The 19,063-nt window shown below is 43.7% G+C and overlaps 2 protein-coding genes and 1 pseudogene across 10 annotated transcripts in view; 2 read left to right on the top strand and 1 right to left on the bottom strand.

Moving 5' to 3' along the window:
• The first annotated feature begins 1,992 nt into the window (after positions 1–1,992).
• On the top strand, positions 1,993–8,047 carry LOC121549668 (annotated as a pseudogene).
• Positions 8,048–8,051: 4 nt separating this feature from the next.
• LOC121549669 (vesicle-associated membrane protein-associated protein A) lies at positions 8,052–14,426 on the bottom strand. 4 transcript variants are annotated; one of them, XM_041861492.2, is made up of 7 exons: positions 14,329–14,426; positions 11,155–11,307; positions 10,800–10,903; positions 10,013–10,093; positions 9,205–9,423; positions 8,600–8,776; positions 8,052–8,406 (listed from the first exon to the last, which is right to left on the bottom strand). In XM_041861492.2, exons 2-7 carry the CDS (start codon positions 11,186–11,188, stop codon positions 8,245–8,247), a joined length of 777 nt encoding a protein of 258 aa, XP_041717426.1. In that variant the 5' UTR covers positions 11,189–11,307; positions 14,329–14,426; the 3' UTR covers positions 8,052–8,244. The 4 variants fall into 4 exon arrangements, with proteins under 4 accessions (XP_041717426.1, XP_041717424.1, XP_041717425.1 ...); XM_041861490.2 differs by lacking the exon at positions 14,329–14,426 and adding an exon at positions 12,413–12,592; XM_041861491.2 differs by lacking the exon at positions 14,329–14,426 and adding an exon at positions 11,833–12,088.
• LOC121549667 (serine/threonine-protein phosphatase 4 regulatory subunit 1) overlaps positions 13,869–19,063 on the top strand; it is a 31,040-nt gene continuing 25,845 nt past the window's right edge. The window contains exons 1-6 of one of the 6 annotated variants that reach the window (XM_041861483.2): positions 13,869–14,091; positions 14,427–14,481; positions 14,625–14,669; positions 15,758–15,819; positions 15,923–16,007; positions 16,120–16,226. In XM_041861483.2, coding sequence (XP_041717417.1) covers positions 14,085–14,091; positions 14,427–14,481; positions 14,625–14,669; positions 15,758–15,819; positions 15,923–16,007; positions 16,120–16,226 — 361 coding nt within the window. In that variant the 5' untranslated portion in view covers positions 13,869–14,084. Of the gene's footprint in view, positions 14,092–14,392; positions 14,482–14,624; positions 14,670–15,757; positions 15,820–15,871; positions 16,008–16,119; positions 16,227–19,063 lie in introns of those variants that run through there. The other 5 variants (XM_041861486.2, XM_041861489.1, XM_041861485.2 and 2 more) reach the window with 5 other exon arrangements.

Here is a 19,063-nt window from a genome sequence, read left to right as displayed (position 1 = left end):
GCAAATGTAGTAAGTTATGGAGGTAAGGCAATAAATAGGCCATAGTGCAAAATAATTACAATTAGAATTAACACTGGAGTGATAGATGTGCAGAAGAAGATATGCAAATAGAGATACTGGGGTGCAAATGAGCAAAATAAATAACAATATGGGGATGATGGTAGTTGGGTGGGCTAATTACAGATGGGCTGTGTACAGGTGCAGTGATCGGTAAGCTGCTCTGACAACTGATGCTTAAAGTTAGTGAGGGAGATAAGACTCTCCAGCTTCAGAGATTTTTGCAGTTCGTTCCAGTCATTAGCAACAGAGAACTGGAAGGAATGGCGGCCAAAGGAGGTGTTGTCTTTGGGGATGACCAGTGAGATATACCTGCTGGAGCGCATACTACGGGTGAGTGTTGCTATGGTGACCAATGAGCTAAGATAAGGCGGGGATTTGCCTAGCAGTGATATATAGAGAATGTATATTCAATATATTGTAGCGAAGGGTAGTCCTGACTGGAGCTTGAACCCAGGACCTTGCAGCTGTAGACACTTCAGCTGTTATTCTAAGATATCTGAACTTCTTGAGGAGGTTGCTAGGTGTTGGGTTTTGTATTTATTAAGGATCCCCATTAGTTCCTGCCAAGGCAGCAGCTACTCTTCCTGGTGTCCAGCAACATTAAGGCAGTTATATACAATTACAAATATTACATGGCATTACATTTCATAACACATTAAGTATGTGCCCTCAGGCCCCTACTCTACTACCACATATCTACAATACAAAATCCATGTGTACGTGTGTGTGCAGTGCGTGTGTTATCATGTGTGTGTGTATGCGTGTATCTGTGCCTGTGTGTGTCTCATCACAGTCCCCGCTGTTCCATAAAGTGTATTTTTATCTGTTTTTTTATCTGGTTCTACTGTTTGCATCAGTTACCTGATGTGGAATAGAGTTCCATGTAGAAATGGCTCTATGTAGTACTGTGCACCTCCCATAGTCTGTTCTGGACTTGGGGATTGTGAAGAGACCTCTGGTGGCATGTCTTGTGGGGAATGCATGGGTGTCCGAGTTTAAACAGACAGCTCGGTGCATTCAGCATGTCAATACTTTTTACAAAAACAAGTAGTGATGAAGTCAATCTCTCCTCTATTTTGAGCCGTGTACATTTAAGGGCCAGCCTTGCTGCCCTGTTCTGAGCCAATTGTAAAGTCCCTCTTTGTGGCACCTGACCACATGACTGGACAGTAGTCCAGGTGCGACAAAACTAGGGCCTGTAGGACCTTCTTTGTTGATAGTGTTGTTAAGAAGGCAGAGCTTTATTATGGCCAGACATCTCCCCATCTTAGCTACTGTTGCATCAATGTGTTTTGACATTTACATTTTACGTCATTTAGCAGACGCTCTTATCCAGAGCGACTTACAGTTAGTGCATACATTATTCTTTTTTATTTTCATACTGGCCCCCCGTGGGAATCGAACCCACAACCCCAACTGAGCTACCTCCCTGCCAGCCATTCCCTCCCCTACCCTGGACGACGCTGGGACAATTGTGCGCCGCCCCATTGGTCTCCCGGTTGCGGCTGGCTACAGCAGAGCCTGGATTTGAACCAGGATCTCTAGTGACACAGCTAGCACTGCGATGCAGTGCCTTAGACCACTGTGCCACTCGGGAGACAATGACAGCTTACAATCCAGGGTTACTCCAAGCAGTTTAGTCACCTCCATTTCAACATTATTAATTACAAGATGTAGTTGAGGTTTAGGGTTTAGTGAATGATTTGTCCCAAATACAATTATTTTAGTTTTGAAATATTTAGGACTAACTTATTTCTTGCGACCCATTCTGAAACTGACTGCAGCTCTTTGTTAAGCGCTGCAGTGATTTCACTCACTGTAGTAGCTGATGTGTAGAGTGTTGAGTCATCCATTTTCATACATAGACACTGGCTTTACTCAAAGCCGGTGGCATGCCATTAGTAAAGATTGAAAAAAGTAAGGGGCCTAGACAGCTGCCCTGGGGAATGCCTAATTCTACCTGGATTATGTTGGAGAGGCTTCCATTAAAGAACACCCTCTGGGTTAATGTCACTCACTACACCACACAGTATAATAGTACTATTCTGTATGTCTGCCTACTTGGCACAACACCAGGTTCAGCTTCAGACTTCTTAGTGTAAAGACTGGTGCAATTAAAGTTGGGGGGGTCGACTCTAGTTACCCATCAGACTCACTGCATAATACCGAAATATGAAATAATTTGACTAAGCCAATTTCATGAATGTTTTCCCCGTCAGCTGTGAGATCAGGCCTGGGCCAGAGTTCATCACCAGGTCCTATCTCTTTCACCACAACCACACCTTCCAGGTCCTCCAGTTCCACTACTGGGACAACCGCTGCTCCTCCCCCACCTACACCCTCCTCACCCGGGGCAAGCTGCACCTGCGCCAGGCCTCCTGGGTGGTCCGCGGAGGCACAGAGGCCGACTACCAGCTTCACAGCGTCCAGGTTGTGTTCCACAGCCCCGAGGCAACCATGGACCTCAGCCAGTGGCTCAAGCCCAGCTGTGGACCTCTGTCCCTAGGTGGAAGGGAGAAGTGGGAGCCCTGGGAGCCCCACGTCAGCTATGACCTGTGGAGTGAGGAGGAGCTGGGTTTCACTATGAATGAGCTGCAGCTGGTGCGTGTGGAGCGTCGCCGCCGTCATGGCGTCTGGCTCCCTGATGACCACACCGAGGAGCTCTTCCTGGGGGACGTCCACACTGAGCGCCCAGAGGACCCACCACACACCCTCCAGCTACCAGCCGCCACTGCAGAACACCAAGGTCAGTCATAGAGATATATAATATATATTATGCTCTAATCTATTCTACTATATTTCTATGGTCACGGTCCCCTTATTATCACTTACATACTGAGACCCCATGAGAGAGAATCCCTTTAGATTTTTTGTAAGATAGGATCATTTTCAAGTATCAGTGAATTGTGAATCTGTTTGTCAAATCCCTACAAACTGAAAAGTATTGTGGGTATTATAGGTTGCAAACTGTTACAGCAATGAAGCCACACATGTACAGTAATTGATATGAATTGTGCAAACTGCAAACCCAGCAGCAGAGAAGACCCATGGATTGTAGTGATCATCCGTTGGTTGGTTTTCCACAGCCGCTCTTCAAAGAGAATAGTCTGCTAAATTACTAAAATGTAAAATGTAAAATAGCAAAGAGTGCCGCAGTATGCTCTGCTCTGAATTTCTGAATTCCTTCCCTTACTCTGTGGTAGTGTTGGTGCCTGAGGCTGTATCAAGGGCAGAGGGATAAAACTGGAGCCGGACCAGAGAGATGGAACCAGTCCTTCAGTTCAGAATCTCCCTTCTCCTTTCCTCCCACTCACAAAAGGATTCGTTACCCCTACCTACATGTACAAATTACCTCGACTAACCTGTACCCCCGCACATTGACTCTGTACCGTTACCCCCTGTATATAGCCTCGTTATTGTTATTTTATAGTGTTCTTTAAATATATACACTGCTCAAAAAAATGAAGGGAACACTTAAACAACACAATGTAACTCCAAGTCAATCACACTTCTGTGAAATCAAACTGTCCACTTAGGAAGCAACACTGATTGACAATACATTTCACATGCTGTTGTGCAAATGGAATAGACAACAGGTGGAAATTATAGGCAATTAGCAAGACACCCCCAATAAAGGACTGGTTTTGCAGGTGGTGACCACAGACCACTTCTCAGTTCCTATGCTTCCTGGCTGATGTTTTGGTCACTTTTGAATGCTGGCGGTGCTTTCACTCTAGTGGTAGCATGAGACGGAGTCTACAACCCACACAAGTGGCTCAGGTAGTGCAGCTCATCCAGGATGGCACATCAATGCGAGCTGTGGCAAGAAGGTTTGCTGTGTATGTCAGCGTAGTGTCCAAAGCATGGAGGCGCTACCAGGAGACAGGCCAGTACATCAGGAGACGTGGAGGAGGCCGTAGGAGGGCAACAACCCAGCAGCAGGACTGCTACCTCCGCCTTTGTGCAAGGAGGAGCAGGAGGAGCACTGCCAGAGCCCTGCAAAATGACCTCTAGCAGGCCACAAATGTGTATGTGTCTGCTCAAACGGTCAGAAACAGACTCCATGAGGGTGGTATGAGGGCCCGACGTCCACAGGTGGAGGTTGTGCTTACAGCCCAACACCGTGCAGGACGTTTGGCATTTGCCAGAGAACACCAAGATTGGCAAATTCGCCACTGGCGCCCTGTGCTCTTCACAGATGAAAGCAGGTTCACACTGAGCACGTGACAGACGTGACAGAGTCTGGAGACGCCGTGGAGAACGTTCTGCTGCCTGCAACATCCTCCAGCATGACCGGTTTGGCGGTGGGTCAGTCATGGTGTGGGGTGGCATTTCTTTGAGGGGCCGCACAGCCCTCCATGTGCTCGCCAGAGGTAGCCTGACTGCAATTAGTTACCGAGATGAGATCCTCAGACCCCTTGTGAGACCATATGCTGGTGCGGTTGGCCCTGGGTTCTTCCTAATGCAAGACAATGCTAGACCTCATGTGGCTGGAGTGTGTCAGCAGTTCCTGCAAGAGGAAGGCATTGATGCTATGGACTGGCCCACCCGTTCCCCAGACCTGAATCCAATTGAGCACATCTGGGACATCATGTCTCGCTCCATCCACCAACGCCACGTTGCACCACAGACTGTCCAGGAGTTGGCGGATGCTTTAGTCCAGGTCTGGGAGGAGATCCCTCAGGAGACCATCCATCACCTCATCAGGAGCATGCCCAGGCGTTGTAGGGAGGTCATACAGGCACATGGAGGCCACACACACTACTGAGCCTCATTTTGACTTGTTTTAAGGACATTACATCAAAGTTGGATCAGCCTGTAGTGTGGTTTTCCATGTGCCTGTATGACCTCCCTACAACGCCTGGGCATGCTCCTGATTGACTCCAAATCCAGACCTCCATGGGTTGATAAATTTAATTTCCATTGATAATTTTTGTGTGATTTTGTTGTCAGCACATTCAACTATGTAAAGAAAAAAGTATTTAATAAGATAATTTCATTCATTCAGATCTAGGATGTGTTATTTTAGTGTTCCCTTAATTTTTTTGAGCAGTATATATATATTTTAGTTTATTTAGTAAATATTTTCTCATCTCTCTTTTATTAAAACTGCACTGTTGGTTAGGGCGTGTAAGTAAGCATTTCACGGTGAGGTCTACACCTGTTGTGTTCGGCGCATGTGACAAATACTAAATGTTTACTTGAATGAATTAGGCCCTAATCTATGGACTTCGCATGACTGGGAATACAGATATACATCTGTTGATCACAGATACCTTAAAAAGTAGGGCCATGGATCAGAAAACAGAAAATATCTGGTGTGACCACCATTTGCTTCATGCAGCGTGACACATCAACTTCGCATAGAGTTGATCAGGCTGTTGATTATGGCCTGTGGAATGTTATCCCACTCCTCTTCAATTGCTGTGCGAAGTTGCTTGATATTGGTGGGAACTGGAACACGCTGTCGTATACGTCGATCCAGAGCATCCCAAACATGCTAATTGGGTGACATGTCTGGTGAGTATGCAGGCCATGGAAAAACAGGACATTTTCAGCTTCCAGGAATTGTGTACAGATCCTTGCTACATGGGGCCATGCATTATCATGCTGAAACATGAGGTGATGGCGGCGGATGAATGGCACGACAATGGGCCTCAGGATCTCGTCACGGTATCTCTGTGCATTTAAATTGCTATCGACGCCATACACGTGGTCTGTGGTTGTGTGGCCGGTTGGACGTACTGCAAAATTCTCTAAAACGACGTTGGAGGTGGCTTATGGTAGAAAAATGAACATTAAATGATCTGGCAACAGCTCTGGTGGACATTCCTGCAGTCAGCATGCCAATTGCATATTCCCTCAAAACTTGAGACATCTGTGGCATTGTGTTGTGTGACAAAACTGCCACACCTGTCAGGTGGATGGGTTATCTTGGCATAGGAGAAATGCTGACTAACAGGGATGTAAACAAATTTGACATTTGAGAGAAATAATATTTTTGTGCTATGTAAAATTTCTGGGATCTTTTATTTCAGCTCATGAAACATGGGACCAACACTTTACATGTTGCGTTTATATTTTTGTTCGGTGTATATAAATGATCACAGCATTATTAGTGTGCTTAACAACCAACCTGACTGATCCTCTCTTGGTCTTCAGTGGACCACATGAGGGTGACCCCCATGGATCGGGCCACCACCTCCCTACTCAACGTCTTCCAGGGCAAGGAGTGCGGGGGCGGAGGGCTCGTGGCGCCAGGGCCTGGAGCAGGACGTCAACCCCACCCATGGCTGTGCCGCCCCACACCGAGTACGAACTCTTCCGCATAGAGCGAGACTCTGCGAACCGCCTCCTTCTCTTCAATGGCCAGAGGCCCACGGATGCCTCCAGCCCTAACCAGTCCCACAAGACAGCCACCTCCTACCAGGCCCCCCTGGTGCAGTGTGCAGGGGCCGGCCACGGGCCAGAGGAGCGGAGGGAAACTGACGAGCTCCAAAGACTGTGGAGTAGCTGCTGCAGACACGGAGGAGGAGGTGGTGGTGTGGTGGATATGGTCAGACTACTGCTTATTGCTTCTATCCCCACTCTGCATCTCAGGTAGGAGTAGCTGTGGCTGAATGTTGTTGTTGTTCTGGAGCAGCACTTAATTGACTGTGCATTGGACTTTCAGACTCTTTGAATACAGCATATGTGATTGCAATGTTGAATTGTTACGTTCTATTATTCAGAGTAGTGTTCAGTAGACATGAAACGAAGAAAACGCTCTGACTGGAAGTGAAACTGGGATGTACTGAACTTGTTCAATAAGAAATGCTTTTTTCCTACGGTGTGTCCAACACAACACAAGTTGTCTATGGCCGTGAGTCAATCTGATCGTGATTTGTCGACAATGTGCCATTTCAATCAGCAATCTACTACATACAGCAGTTGCTACATACATTTTTGGACTCCACAAATTAATTATATATACACACATTGATTCTTGAAGAATATAACTTGTAAATGCCTCATGAGTTTAGCATCCAGAGACATTATTAATCTGAGAGTGGTTCCATTTCTCCAGCCCAGCCCTCAGCTTTTTACCAAAACAGAGACGGGGTGGCCTCTTTGTTATCGTTTTAACTGCTGAATGGCCCAAATGACCTACTTGGTCATTTCTAAATGAGCTGACATATGCAGCGTTTACCGTGAATGCAGTCTCCACAAACACTGCCTTTAAAAGCTGCATTGTGGACAAAGCGCCATCGGATTGAATCCTGGCCTGTGGTATCATGCAGCTCACTTCAATGACATTTGCATGTTCATCAGAGTTCGCGATTTTGGAGTTAACAAAAGTAATGGAGGATACCGAATACAAATCGAGCCTCACTCTTCCTCAAAGACAAAAGATGAACAAAGATGACAATCCACAAAAAGAATGTTAAAGATTTTATTTATGTTTCTTATTTTCATCAATGTTAAATACCATGGGACAGGACCGCAAGAACGCATTTCTTTTCAGTCAACATTTGCCTCATGAGGGATATAGAATGTGTAAAGAAAAAAAATCTAGAAATAATTGTAATAATAATAATTTTTTATAATTGTGTGTGTGTCAGTAGGGAACAGGAAAAATAAATGTCCGTAGGAGGCACCTATATTCCCAGCATATTGTATCGTTTCACAAAAATCAAGGATTTAAGAATTCAGTGAAAATGACAATGTTCCAGCAACATGTAGCAAAGTCTTTGTTTGGAAGGTTTTTTTTCATCCCATTTTCTTAAAAGGATTAAAATAACAGACAAGACACTGAACATTCCAACTCTTATTAAAACCAGAGAGAGAGAGAACAACTCATTTTTATTTATTTGTTGCTTCCGATTTCAACCAAGGTCTCAAACCCAGTACCCTGACTCGTCTGTCATCAATGCTCTGATAAATGTACAATTTACATTTTCCCCAAACCTCCCTCCCCTGATTCCTCACCCAAAAAAAGATCAGAACCCCCCCCAAAAAAAGGAGAAAGCTCATTCCTCTGTTTTTCCACGTGTACTAACCGTGTGAGATTGTAAAAGGCGAGGCCTGTTTATGATTCGGTACACAGAACATATGTACGTACGGTGTGAGCTGGTGCTACGACCAGGCCCTTACAGAGACAAACGGGCCCACGCCGGCTCACTTCCCTTCTCTCTCACCCCGCCCCTACAACACCAACTTCCCTAGGAAGAATCCGATGAAGATGGCTGCTATGACGACCAGTAGCGAGGGGAGGGAGCTGGAAGAATGCTGTTTGCTCATCATGGCGCCCGAGCTGGAGACTATGTTGTCTGGCCGGTGGGACTTCCTCATCCTCAGGCCCTCATCCTGAGAGGAGGACAAACACTGTAGGTTAGAACCCCAAGGCTTTCACACATGCTTCTCTACCACAGCCATAGGCCGAGGCCAATATCATCTTAACAAGAACATTGTCTTCACAATATATTACCGTATATCGCCAATATATAATACTATCCTAATACCGCCTCAATCTTAGACATCACACAATATATGACCATACCTTGAGTTGTCTGTTCTCGTCGGAGAGTTTGCCCACATCGTACTGCAGCCTCTTGCACTCGTCCATCAGTTTCTTCATCTCAGAGTCGTCCATGGACACGCTGATTGGCTTGGGCGCCGACGTGCCGTCAGCTTTGGAGTTGAGGACGGGGGCAGCTTTGGATGCATCAACATCATTCTGGAAGCAACGAAAGTGGGAAAATGAGGCGAAAAGACGAACGTGAACAAGAGGCTAGCTTCCCTCCTGACATTGCTGTACATCCCAACCACACAAACTCAACACGCTTTAGAGTAGACCAAACTTCATGAAACGGTTGAGCCGATTGAAATTAATTTGGAGAAGAAAAAAAAAAAAGTGTGTTAATTAGTATGAAGAGGTAATACGTTTTCATTCAGACTACTATTCTAATTATGACCACCTACTGCAGGGGAATAATTATTTTGGGTAGATGAGAAAGTATGTAGAAATCATAATGGACCCATCTATTTAAAAAAAATAACTGACCTTTTTCTAGTCCGCAAATTGATTGACAAGAGAGAAAATCTGTGCGGCCCTCCGTTGAATTTCGAAATCCCTGAACTTCAACTTCCTGTCCTGCCACAAACCTGCCACTGCCTGCCTCGCACTGAGCTGGGTGCTGACATGAACTCTGGGAGATCGCTGGCTGCCAGGTGGTGCCTGGTTCCCAGGGGGGTGCGGTACTCTCCGGGGGTGAAGGCTGCTCTGTCCCCCAGGTGCCTGGTGCTGAGCTTGGGGGTCTGCCCTGGCCCTGGGGTGATGAGTTCCATGGCCCTACCACAGGTCTCCCTGGCACTACCGCTAGGCTATCGCACCAGGGGGGAGGCACAAGCAGCATGCATGCCAATAGATATAGGTCATGTATATAGCTTTGGGCTGTTCAGTGGATGCTTGAATTGTAGGGTAGAACATTATACACTCATTAATGTATTATAAACGGTTATACACTCTTACTGTGTTGAACCAACAAAACTGACATATCACATACTAGGAACAAGCTTCCATTCAAATCTCAAGTGTTACATGATGTGAGTATTTCAGATATGACTTTGGGGAGGTGTGAGGTAGAAATGCTGGTTAGTACAGTAGCTATTTACTTAAAACCATCAAAAATCCATGATATCATTAGCACCCATCAAATGACTGTACCTAGGCAAATGCAGAGAAAGGAACAACCAACAGTAACAGGGCAAGGAGAGGGAGTGAAAGCCAAGTAGAATCTAGGAGAAAATTGGAAAAATATGCATTGACAGACAACACTGACCTGTGGCCGTGACAACAGTACAACATTGGAGGTATAATACCAAAAAAATAAAACACCAGAACCACTGATGGCGGCTGAGAGAAGTTCCACTCCTTTGGAAAGTCCAGCCTTTACTATTGTACACTACTTACCATTTTATCGTTTTCAGAGGGCAGTTCGAACACACATCTCAGCTTGGAGTCCATGAGATCGTCTGGCTTTGCATCTTTCCACTGTGGAGATTCAACAAGTACAAGTTGACATTGACAAGTACATGATAAGGTGAACAACACAGATTGATCAATCGATCACAGGGACCGCTGACGGAATAACAATGAACATGCAATACTGTCAGTTACAAGTCTATAGACATTAGGATGTGGAATTGCTGATATACATTGTGTAATATGTCATTTGCTGCCCTCTGCTGGAGAGATCACAAAAACCATTTTGAATACAGTACTGCAGGGTTTTCCAACTGGCAGACAAAATGATTTTATTTGGCTCCCTAAATACTGAGCAAAAAGAAAACAAACAAAAAACGTTTTTTGTTTTTAGGGCCATAAGATTAAAAACACCAGCAAATCAGCTCCAAGTGATTTTAATTTAGGAAATCTGTTCCAAAGTATTCCAACGCATAATAGAGATATACAGTATGTGATTATATACAAATGTAAACAAGGTTTGAAATAATTATGTTTTAGTCAAAAATTATATCTGTTTGGGCTTCTTGCGGTCAACAGTCTACAAATTATTTGTAATTATGATCCGGCCCCCTGACCATCCGCTCAAGAAAAAAAATTGGACCGTGGCTGACTCTAGTTGATGATCCCTGCAGAACTGAAACCTGTGGATCATCAAAAGCAGGTTTTCCTTTGACGACATAGCTACTAGCATAAAGCACATGTATTTGGTAGTAATGTGGACAGGAAAACTTACCACTGCATCCATGTCTGTAGCAGTGGATGGTGCAAAGATTGTCTGTACCATGAATTTGTGTTTACTTTTTTCATTGGGGTCATAGTCAAAGGGCTGCAGCATTACTGTTGAGACAGAAGATATGGGGTCATGACTATATCTACATATAGGCCTACTGGTACATGCGTTTGACATTTTCATGCTTGATTTGTCTGTACTTACAAAGTAATACAATTAATTAGAGTGGGAATTATGCAAGGATACAATTTGTTCTTGTTTGATGTTGTTGACAAAAGGGGCTTGCCTAGTTGTTTGAGTGACACTCTGTTATATTTGGCAGCACAGTGACAAAGGTCTGGGAAAACGAAAGCCTTACCTGAGACAGTGACAGTGGCTCCGGACTCAATCATGCCGCTGTTGGGCCTTACACAGTACCGGCGAGGTGCTGTAGTCTTCACTTTGAAGCATACTTTTCTGTCAGAGGGATTTTTGAGCTTGAGGTTTGTGGTCACTACATTTGTGAAGGGACCTGCATGGGAGAGAAAGGAGATGGTGTTGAGGGTCAATGGAGTCACCTGAAGAATGCACACAACAGACGCAAATGACAACCAACATATACTAGTTACACATCATGGCAAATGATTTGCTATATAGTAAAATGACCCATTAAAACACAAGAGTGTTTCTAGTCTCTGATAAACATGTAGCTTAAGGCATAAAAACATCGTCTATTTTCACATTATAGTTAGCTAACGTTACACATAGTTAACTACACCTCGTTCTCAATGTGAAGAGCGCCAGAGATGCGGTCAACAAAATACCATAACAATGCATTAACTATCTGTACACAGTGCAACGTGGTATGCAATGTGTTAATGAGTGGGATAGCTAGCTAGCATATGAGCGGTCAGTCAAGCAGCTTCATATAGCTAGCTACTATTCCCATTCAACAACTGCAATTTTAGCCTTGTCACCCTAGCTAGCTAAATCCGAAAAAAATTGTTTATGCAATGACTGGTATAGTCAAATCAGAACGTGTTGCTTGTTAGCTTACCTATCTAGCTAGCTAAGGTTACTTGGCCACACAACCAGTGACTATTATTTCAGGCTAACGTTAGCTAGCTGGCTAGCTAGCAATGATCCCTGAGTGACTGACAGCAAACTAACGTTACAGTAGCCAGCTGTGTCAATGCCACAGTAAGAAGTCCGCTAGCGTAACTAGAGACCATACGCCCTCCACGGCTGACGAGAAATGTTGTAAAGTGATAGCTAGCTAGCTATCTGTGTAGCTAACTGGATACTAGTCCCGTGTAGCTCAGTTGGTAGAACAGGTTGTGGGTTCGTTTCCAACGGGGGACCAGTATGAAAAAATAAATGTATGCACTCACTAACTGTAAGTCGCTCTTGATAAGAGCGTCTGCTAAATGACTTAAATGTAAATGTACTACAGGCCCATAAATCCTCGCTTCCATCTCAAAATGGCGGCGGTATACGAGAGGTTTCAGTAGGGTTGTTGAAGCTAACACCTGCTAACACATCCCCGGTCCACGGCGCTGGTAACGATAACTAGCTGGCTAATCCACTGCCGAAAGCGTCTACAAGTGGTAGCTAGCCACCGACAGTATTCCTCTTACCTTTAAATTTGAGATCATACGGCGGTTCAATAACTATGATCTGCTCCAATTTAGACATTTCGTGTGAATTGTGATGTTGAAAACAGTTCTAAGTCGCCGGTGTTCAGTGTAAAGTCACTCTGAGCCAAAAGACTTGCACACGAGTACAGTTGTTACGGAAGCGCGCAAAATGCACATCACCGCGAAACCCGTGCTCTTCACCTGAAATACAGAGCAGATAATTGTATGTATGGGCAACATAAACATTCTCAAATACATTTGGCCCAATGTGGATGTAAATGCAACATACAACAATTTAGAAGATTTGACTGAGTTACAGTTCATATAAGGAAATAAGTCAATTTAAATAAAATCATTAGGCCCTAATCTATGGATTTCACATGACTGGGAATCCAGATATGCATATGTTGGTCACAGAAACAATTTTTTTTTAAGGTAGGGGCGTGGATCAGAAAACCAGTCAGTATCGGGTGTGACCATAATTTGCCTCATGCAGAGCGGTACATCACCTTAGCATAGAGTTGATCAGGCTGTTGATTGTGGCCTGAGAATGTTGTCCCACTCCTCATTGGCTGTGTGAAGTTGCTGGATATTGGCGGGAACTAGAACACGCTGTTGTACATGTCGATCCAGAGCATCCCAAACATGCTCAATGGGTGACATGTCTGGTGAGTATGCAGGCCATGGAAGAACTGGGACATCTTCCAGGAATTGTGTACAGATCCTTGCGACATGGGGCTGTGCATTATCATGCTGAAACATGAGGTGATGGTGGCGGATGAATGGCACGACAATGGGCCTCAGGATCTCGTCATGGTATCTCTGTGCATTCAAATTGCCATCGATAAAATACAATTTAGTTCGTTGTCCATAGCTTATGCCTGCCCATACCATATTATCTAAAACAATGTTGGAGGCGGTTTATGGTAGACATTTCTGCAGTCAGCATGCCAATTGCGTGCTCCCTCAGAACTTGAGACGTCTGTGGCATTGTGTTGTGTGACAAAACTGCACATTTTAGAGTGGCCTTTTACTGTCCCCAGCACAAGGTGCACCTGTGTAATGATCATGCTGTTTAATCAGCTTCTTGACATAGGAGAAATGCTCACAAACAGAGATGTAAACAAATTTGTAGGCAACATTTTAGAGAAAAAAGCTTTTTGTGTGTATGGAAAATGTCTAGGATATTTTATTTATATAATAAATATATATATATTTTTTTTATCCCAGCCCCGTACCCGCAGGAGGCCTTTTTCCTTTTGGTAGGCTGTCGTTGTAAATAAGAATTTGTTCTTAACTGACTTGGCTAGTTAAATAAAGGTTAAATTAAAAATAAATTAAAAATCAGCTCATGAAACATGGGCCCAACACTTTACATGTTGTGTTTATATTTTTGTTCAGTAAAATTAATAGAACAATCATTGGGAGTTGTACTTTACTATCAACCATAACGCCTCTAGGTGGGGTGGTGATTTGTTCACCGACTTGAAACTATCCGGACTGCTCGTTCACTTTCACTCGAAACTGTTAGAATATGGGACGGAATTGTGCATTTTCACCGATTTGAAACTATCCGGAATGCTCGTTCAGTTCTAACGGAAGCTTCTGTATTCTCTGTCTCCAGTTGTTGCCTCATCTGCACAGACCACTTTAAAGGTAGGACCAGGACAAGATGGCGGGTACGTAGTCTATTTACACTAACTTCGGGAAATGCACAATCCCGTCCCATATTCGTTTGCCTTTTGGTAGGCCGTCATTGTGAATAAGAATGTGTTATTAACTGACTTGGCTAGTTAAATAAAGTTTAAATAAATAAAAAAATCAGCTCATGAAACATGGGACCAACACTTTACATGTTGCGTTTATATTTGTGTTCAGTATAATTAATTGAAAAATCATTGGGCGTTGTACTTTACCATCAACCGTAACGCCTCTAGGTGGGGTGGTGATTTCTTCACCGACTTGAAACTATCCGGACTACTCGTTCAGTTCTAACCGCAGCTTCTGTCTCCAGTTGTTGCCTCATCTGCGCAGACCACTTTAAATGTAGGACCAGGACAAGATGGCGGGTACGTAGTCTATTTACACTAGCTTCGGGAAAATGCACAATTCCGTCCCATATTCTAACAGTTTCGAGTGAAAGTCGATACAGCAGTACAATTTAGTTATCGATTGAGTATCTTTTGATTCCGTTTTTGGTTGTTTTTAACAGATATATCTTTACTCCAAGAGGATTTCCAGGAGGAGTTGGACGGATGTGAGTTTCTCCCTGTGTGTTCAGTGTTGGAACTTACTGCTAGGGGGCTAGCTTGCTAGCAGCTAGCCGTGCAATGCATGCGATGATTGCCCTGTCGGCTCTCTGGAGTTCACGGGTCTGTGTGGGCCTTGGTTAGACGAGTTGGACTGTACCTTTTCTTTGCAACTTACTTAACTTCTTCGATGTGTAATGAGTTATATTCACATTCTACATTTAAATGTTCTCAAAATAAGTCGTTTCGTAAAAACTAACACTCACGCGCTTGCTGAAATTTGGCGACAAACTAGCCATCAAGCGAATTAGCTAACTAGCCTCTCAAATAGCCAAGCAGCTAGCTAGCTCAGCTAAAGCAGAGTAACCAGCGGTTCAATTCACTGCATTACATTTGGTTATGAACGTCTTGCTTCCTTCGCTAGCTAGGTTCCAAACCTAATACATCAAGCTTACATTCAGGATAGTTAACCTAGCTAGGTCAGCTAGTTAGCTACCTCCCAAAGCGGAGGGAGGTTACTGGTTTCGGTTACATCTGATATGGAACCCAGTCAGGGCCCTTTGACTAGTCTGACATTTCCTGAAGTAGAATGTGGACTATTTGGCTTGCTAGTCTTTGCAGCCAAACTAAATTAGTATGACATAACAACTAGCCAGCTATCTAGTTTCTATTACTATCCAGCATGCATATTAGACAATTTGCCGACTGATAAATTGTAGCAAAAGTGGGAAGTTAATGCACCCAGCCTGGCTATAATGCAGTAACTGGGATGTGCAGTTACTATACACTGTACAAGTTATCTATTTATGTTGCAATATGATAGATTGCTTTGTTTCAGTTGTGCATTTTGCAACATACCCAGACCATTGTGAAACTGTCAACATGCAACAAGTCCACCTATAGATCACTACCTTCCTCCTATAGATCCCCACCTGCTTGTATGCTATGTGCATTTTGCCATGTTTAGATGTATTCACTGCATTTCAAGGACTTCTTCATATGTTTCTTTCACCAAATCTGTCATTTTCACTTTTTCACTTTTATTTTGTCTTGGACTGCATTCTTCTAACCACTGTTGATATGCTAATTGATTTAGCATTGGTGCCAAGCTTCTGCCACTACTGCATGCCACCTCATCACTGTCCCTCGCCTGTCTGGGTACGTGGTGGTGGGTGCCTCTCATGCACAATATTTCCAATGTCTCTAATAGTTGGTGTGGATGACTACAGCTCAGAGTCTGACGTCATTATTATACCTTCAGCCTTGGACTTTGTATCGCAAGATGAGATGCTGACTCCTCTTGGAAGATTGGATAAATACGTCGCTAGTGAAAACATTTTTAACAGGTAACAATCCAATGGAATGCTATTAAAACTCACACGTTTGAAGACCTTTTTTTAAAATTCTGGATAAAATTTTAAATATTTGATTTTTAACCCGATTTGTTATGACTTCCAGACAAATGGTGGCGCGGAGTTTGTTGGACACACTAAAAGCTGTGGGTGAGGATGACAGGGACTGTATCGGCGTCTTGGAGAGAGTGGGCCGACTGGCCGATGACTCGGGTAAGACCCCATCGCTGAATAAGAGACGTTTGTTTCATATTTACTGTAGTGAAAACTGTCTGTTGTGTACACGCACTGACTGCGTGTGTGTCTGCATTCTCTGGACATGCCCTTATTTCTGTGTCATAAAGTAGTCGGTCTGTTCTCTTGGCTGGCCACCAGTGCAGAGGAGAGAGACCTATGAATGTTTGATGGAGCGGTTCAGTTAACTGCACCTGGCTGCCATTTCACGCAGGTGAAATACATTTGGCCTGAGTTTTACAGCCGGTCCCAGTTTGCCCCCTTGGCCTTTCGATGTTTGCAAATCTGTAAGGTGTAGGTAGGCTAAAGGCATCAGCATGCTTCAGTTCGGCTAGCGCCTCACCAAACCAGTGTGCTCGCATAATCCCTTAAAATACCTTCGCTTGAAAAACGTGCCAATAGTGCTGTTCCTCAAAATAGTCAGAATTAATGTAAGATAACTCGAGAAATCTGTCATTCATTTTGAAGTTTTTGCAGAGGAGATCTTAGTCGTGTAATTTTACATCTAACTAAAATGTTTGGTGCAGTATTTTTCAATGAAAAAATGTGCATGAAAACAAGTCGTCTCTTGTTGAATGACAAAGACTTTATAGAAGAATCTTTACTTTTGACCAATCACCGACAAAGGGGTGTGCTCAAACAGCCCCCCCCAAAAAAAGTATTTGATGTCCAAAACGAACAAAAACGTCACAAAATGTCGTCATAATATATGCACAAACTGTTTAGGCTGGGAGGCGTGTGGACGCCTTAAGCAATATAGCGGAAGGTGCACCACTGCTTATACAGTAGGGATTAGAAAATATTAATTATTAGTTGGGATAACTCCTTATTAGTTGGGATGAATATGAATGCCATTTAGCAGACACTTTTATCCAAAGCGACTGACAGTCATGTGTGCATACATTTTTACGTATGGGTGGTCCCGGGGATCGAACCCACTACCTTGGCGTTACAAGCGCCATGCGCTACTAAATGGTCAGGTCTCTGTAATTCTCTGAAAGTAGTGACCTAGCAGTGTCCTTGTAAGTGCAGGGCATGTCTGTCAGCGTAATGCAATAGCCCTGCTTAATGGTGCAAGCATACTTTAGAGCAGCAACCAGGTCCCTTAACCCTGGAGTACACTGACCAGAGAGGATCTTAGTCAGTCAGTGGGCATGTATTTAAAAAACGTTATAAATAATATACACTACCAGTCAAAAGTTTGGACACACCGACTCATTCAAGGGTTTTTCTTTATTTTTTTATTTTTTTTACATTGTAGAATAGTAGTGAAGACATTAAAACTATGAAATAACACATACGGAATCATGTAGTGACCCAAAAAGTGTTAAACAAATCAAAATATATTTTATATTTGAGATTCTTCAAATAGCCACCCTTTGCTTTGACAGCTTTGCACACTCTTGGCGTTCTCTCAACCAGCTTCATGAGGTAGTCACCTGGAATGCATTTCAATTACATTTGACAATTTAGTCATTTAGCAGACGCTCTTATCCAGAGCGACTTACAGGAGCAATTAAGGTTAAGTGCCTTGCTCAAGGGCACATCGACAGATTTTTGACCTAGTCTGCTCGGGGATTAGAACCAGCGACCTTTCGGTTACTGGCACAACGCTCTTAACCACTAGGCTACCTGCCGCCTCAATTAACAGGTGTGCCTTCTTAAAATGTAATATGTGGAATTTCTTTCCTTCTTAATGCATTTGAGCCAATCAGTTGTGTTTTGACAAGGGGGGGTATACAGAAGATATCCCTATTTGGGAAAAGACTAAGTCCATATTATGGCAAGAACAGCTCAAATAAGCAAAGAGAAACGACAGTCCATCATTACTTTAAGACATGAAGGTCAGTAAATCTGGAACATTTCAAGAACTTTGAAAGTTTCTTCAACTGCAGTCGCAAAAACCATCATGCGCTATGATGAAACTGGCTCTCATGAGGACTGCCACAGGAATGGAAGAACCAGAGTTCAAGTCACAGACACATCTCAACATCAACTGTTCAGAGGGGACTGTGTGAATCAGGCCTTCATGGTCGAATTGCTGCAAAGAAACCACTACTAAAGGACACCAATAATAAGAAGAGACCTGCTTGGGTGAAGAAACACGAGCAATGGACATTAGACCGGTGGAAATTTGTCCTTTGGTCTGGAGTCCAAATTAGAGATTTTTGGTTCCAACTGCCGTGTCTTTGTGAGACGCGGTGTGGGTGAACGGATGATCTCTGCATATATAGTTCCCACCGTAAAGCATGGAGGAGGAGGTGTTATGGTGTGCTTTGCTGGTGACACTGTCTGTGATTTATTTAGAATTCAAGGCACGCTTAACCAGCATGGCTACCACAGCATTCTGCAGCGATACGCCATCCCAACTGTTTTGGCCTTATTGGGGCTATCATTTGTTTTTCAACAGGACAATGACCCAACACACCTCCAGGCTGTGTAAGGGCTATTTGACCAATAAGGAGAGTGCTGCATCAGATGACCTGGCCTCCACAATCTCTCCCCACCTCAACCCAATTGAGATGGTTTGGGATGAGTCGGAGGGAGAGTGAAGGAAAAGCAGCCAACAATTGCTCAGCATATGTGGGAACTCCTTCTAGACTGTTGGAAAAGCATTCCAGGTTAAGCTGGTTGAGAGAATGCCAAGAGTGTGCAAATCTGTCATCAAGGAAAAGGGTGGCTATTTGAAGAATCTCAAATATAAAATATATTTTGATTTGTTTAACACCTTTTTGGTTACTACATGATTCCATATGTGTTATTTCATAGTTTTGATGTCTTCACTATTATTCTACAATGTAAAAAATAGTACAAAT

The sequence above is a fragment of the Coregonus clupeaformis genome, chromosome 34 (genome assembly GCF_020615455.1).
Source record: "Coregonus clupeaformis isolate EN_2021a chromosome 34, ASM2061545v1, whole genome shotgun sequence".
NCBI classification, from domain to species: Eukaryota; Metazoa; Chordata; class Actinopteri; order Salmoniformes; family Salmonidae; genus Coregonus; species Coregonus clupeaformis.
The sequence above is the reverse complement of the archived record's forward strand: the minus strand, read 5'-3'. Positions and strand labels throughout refer to the sequence as shown.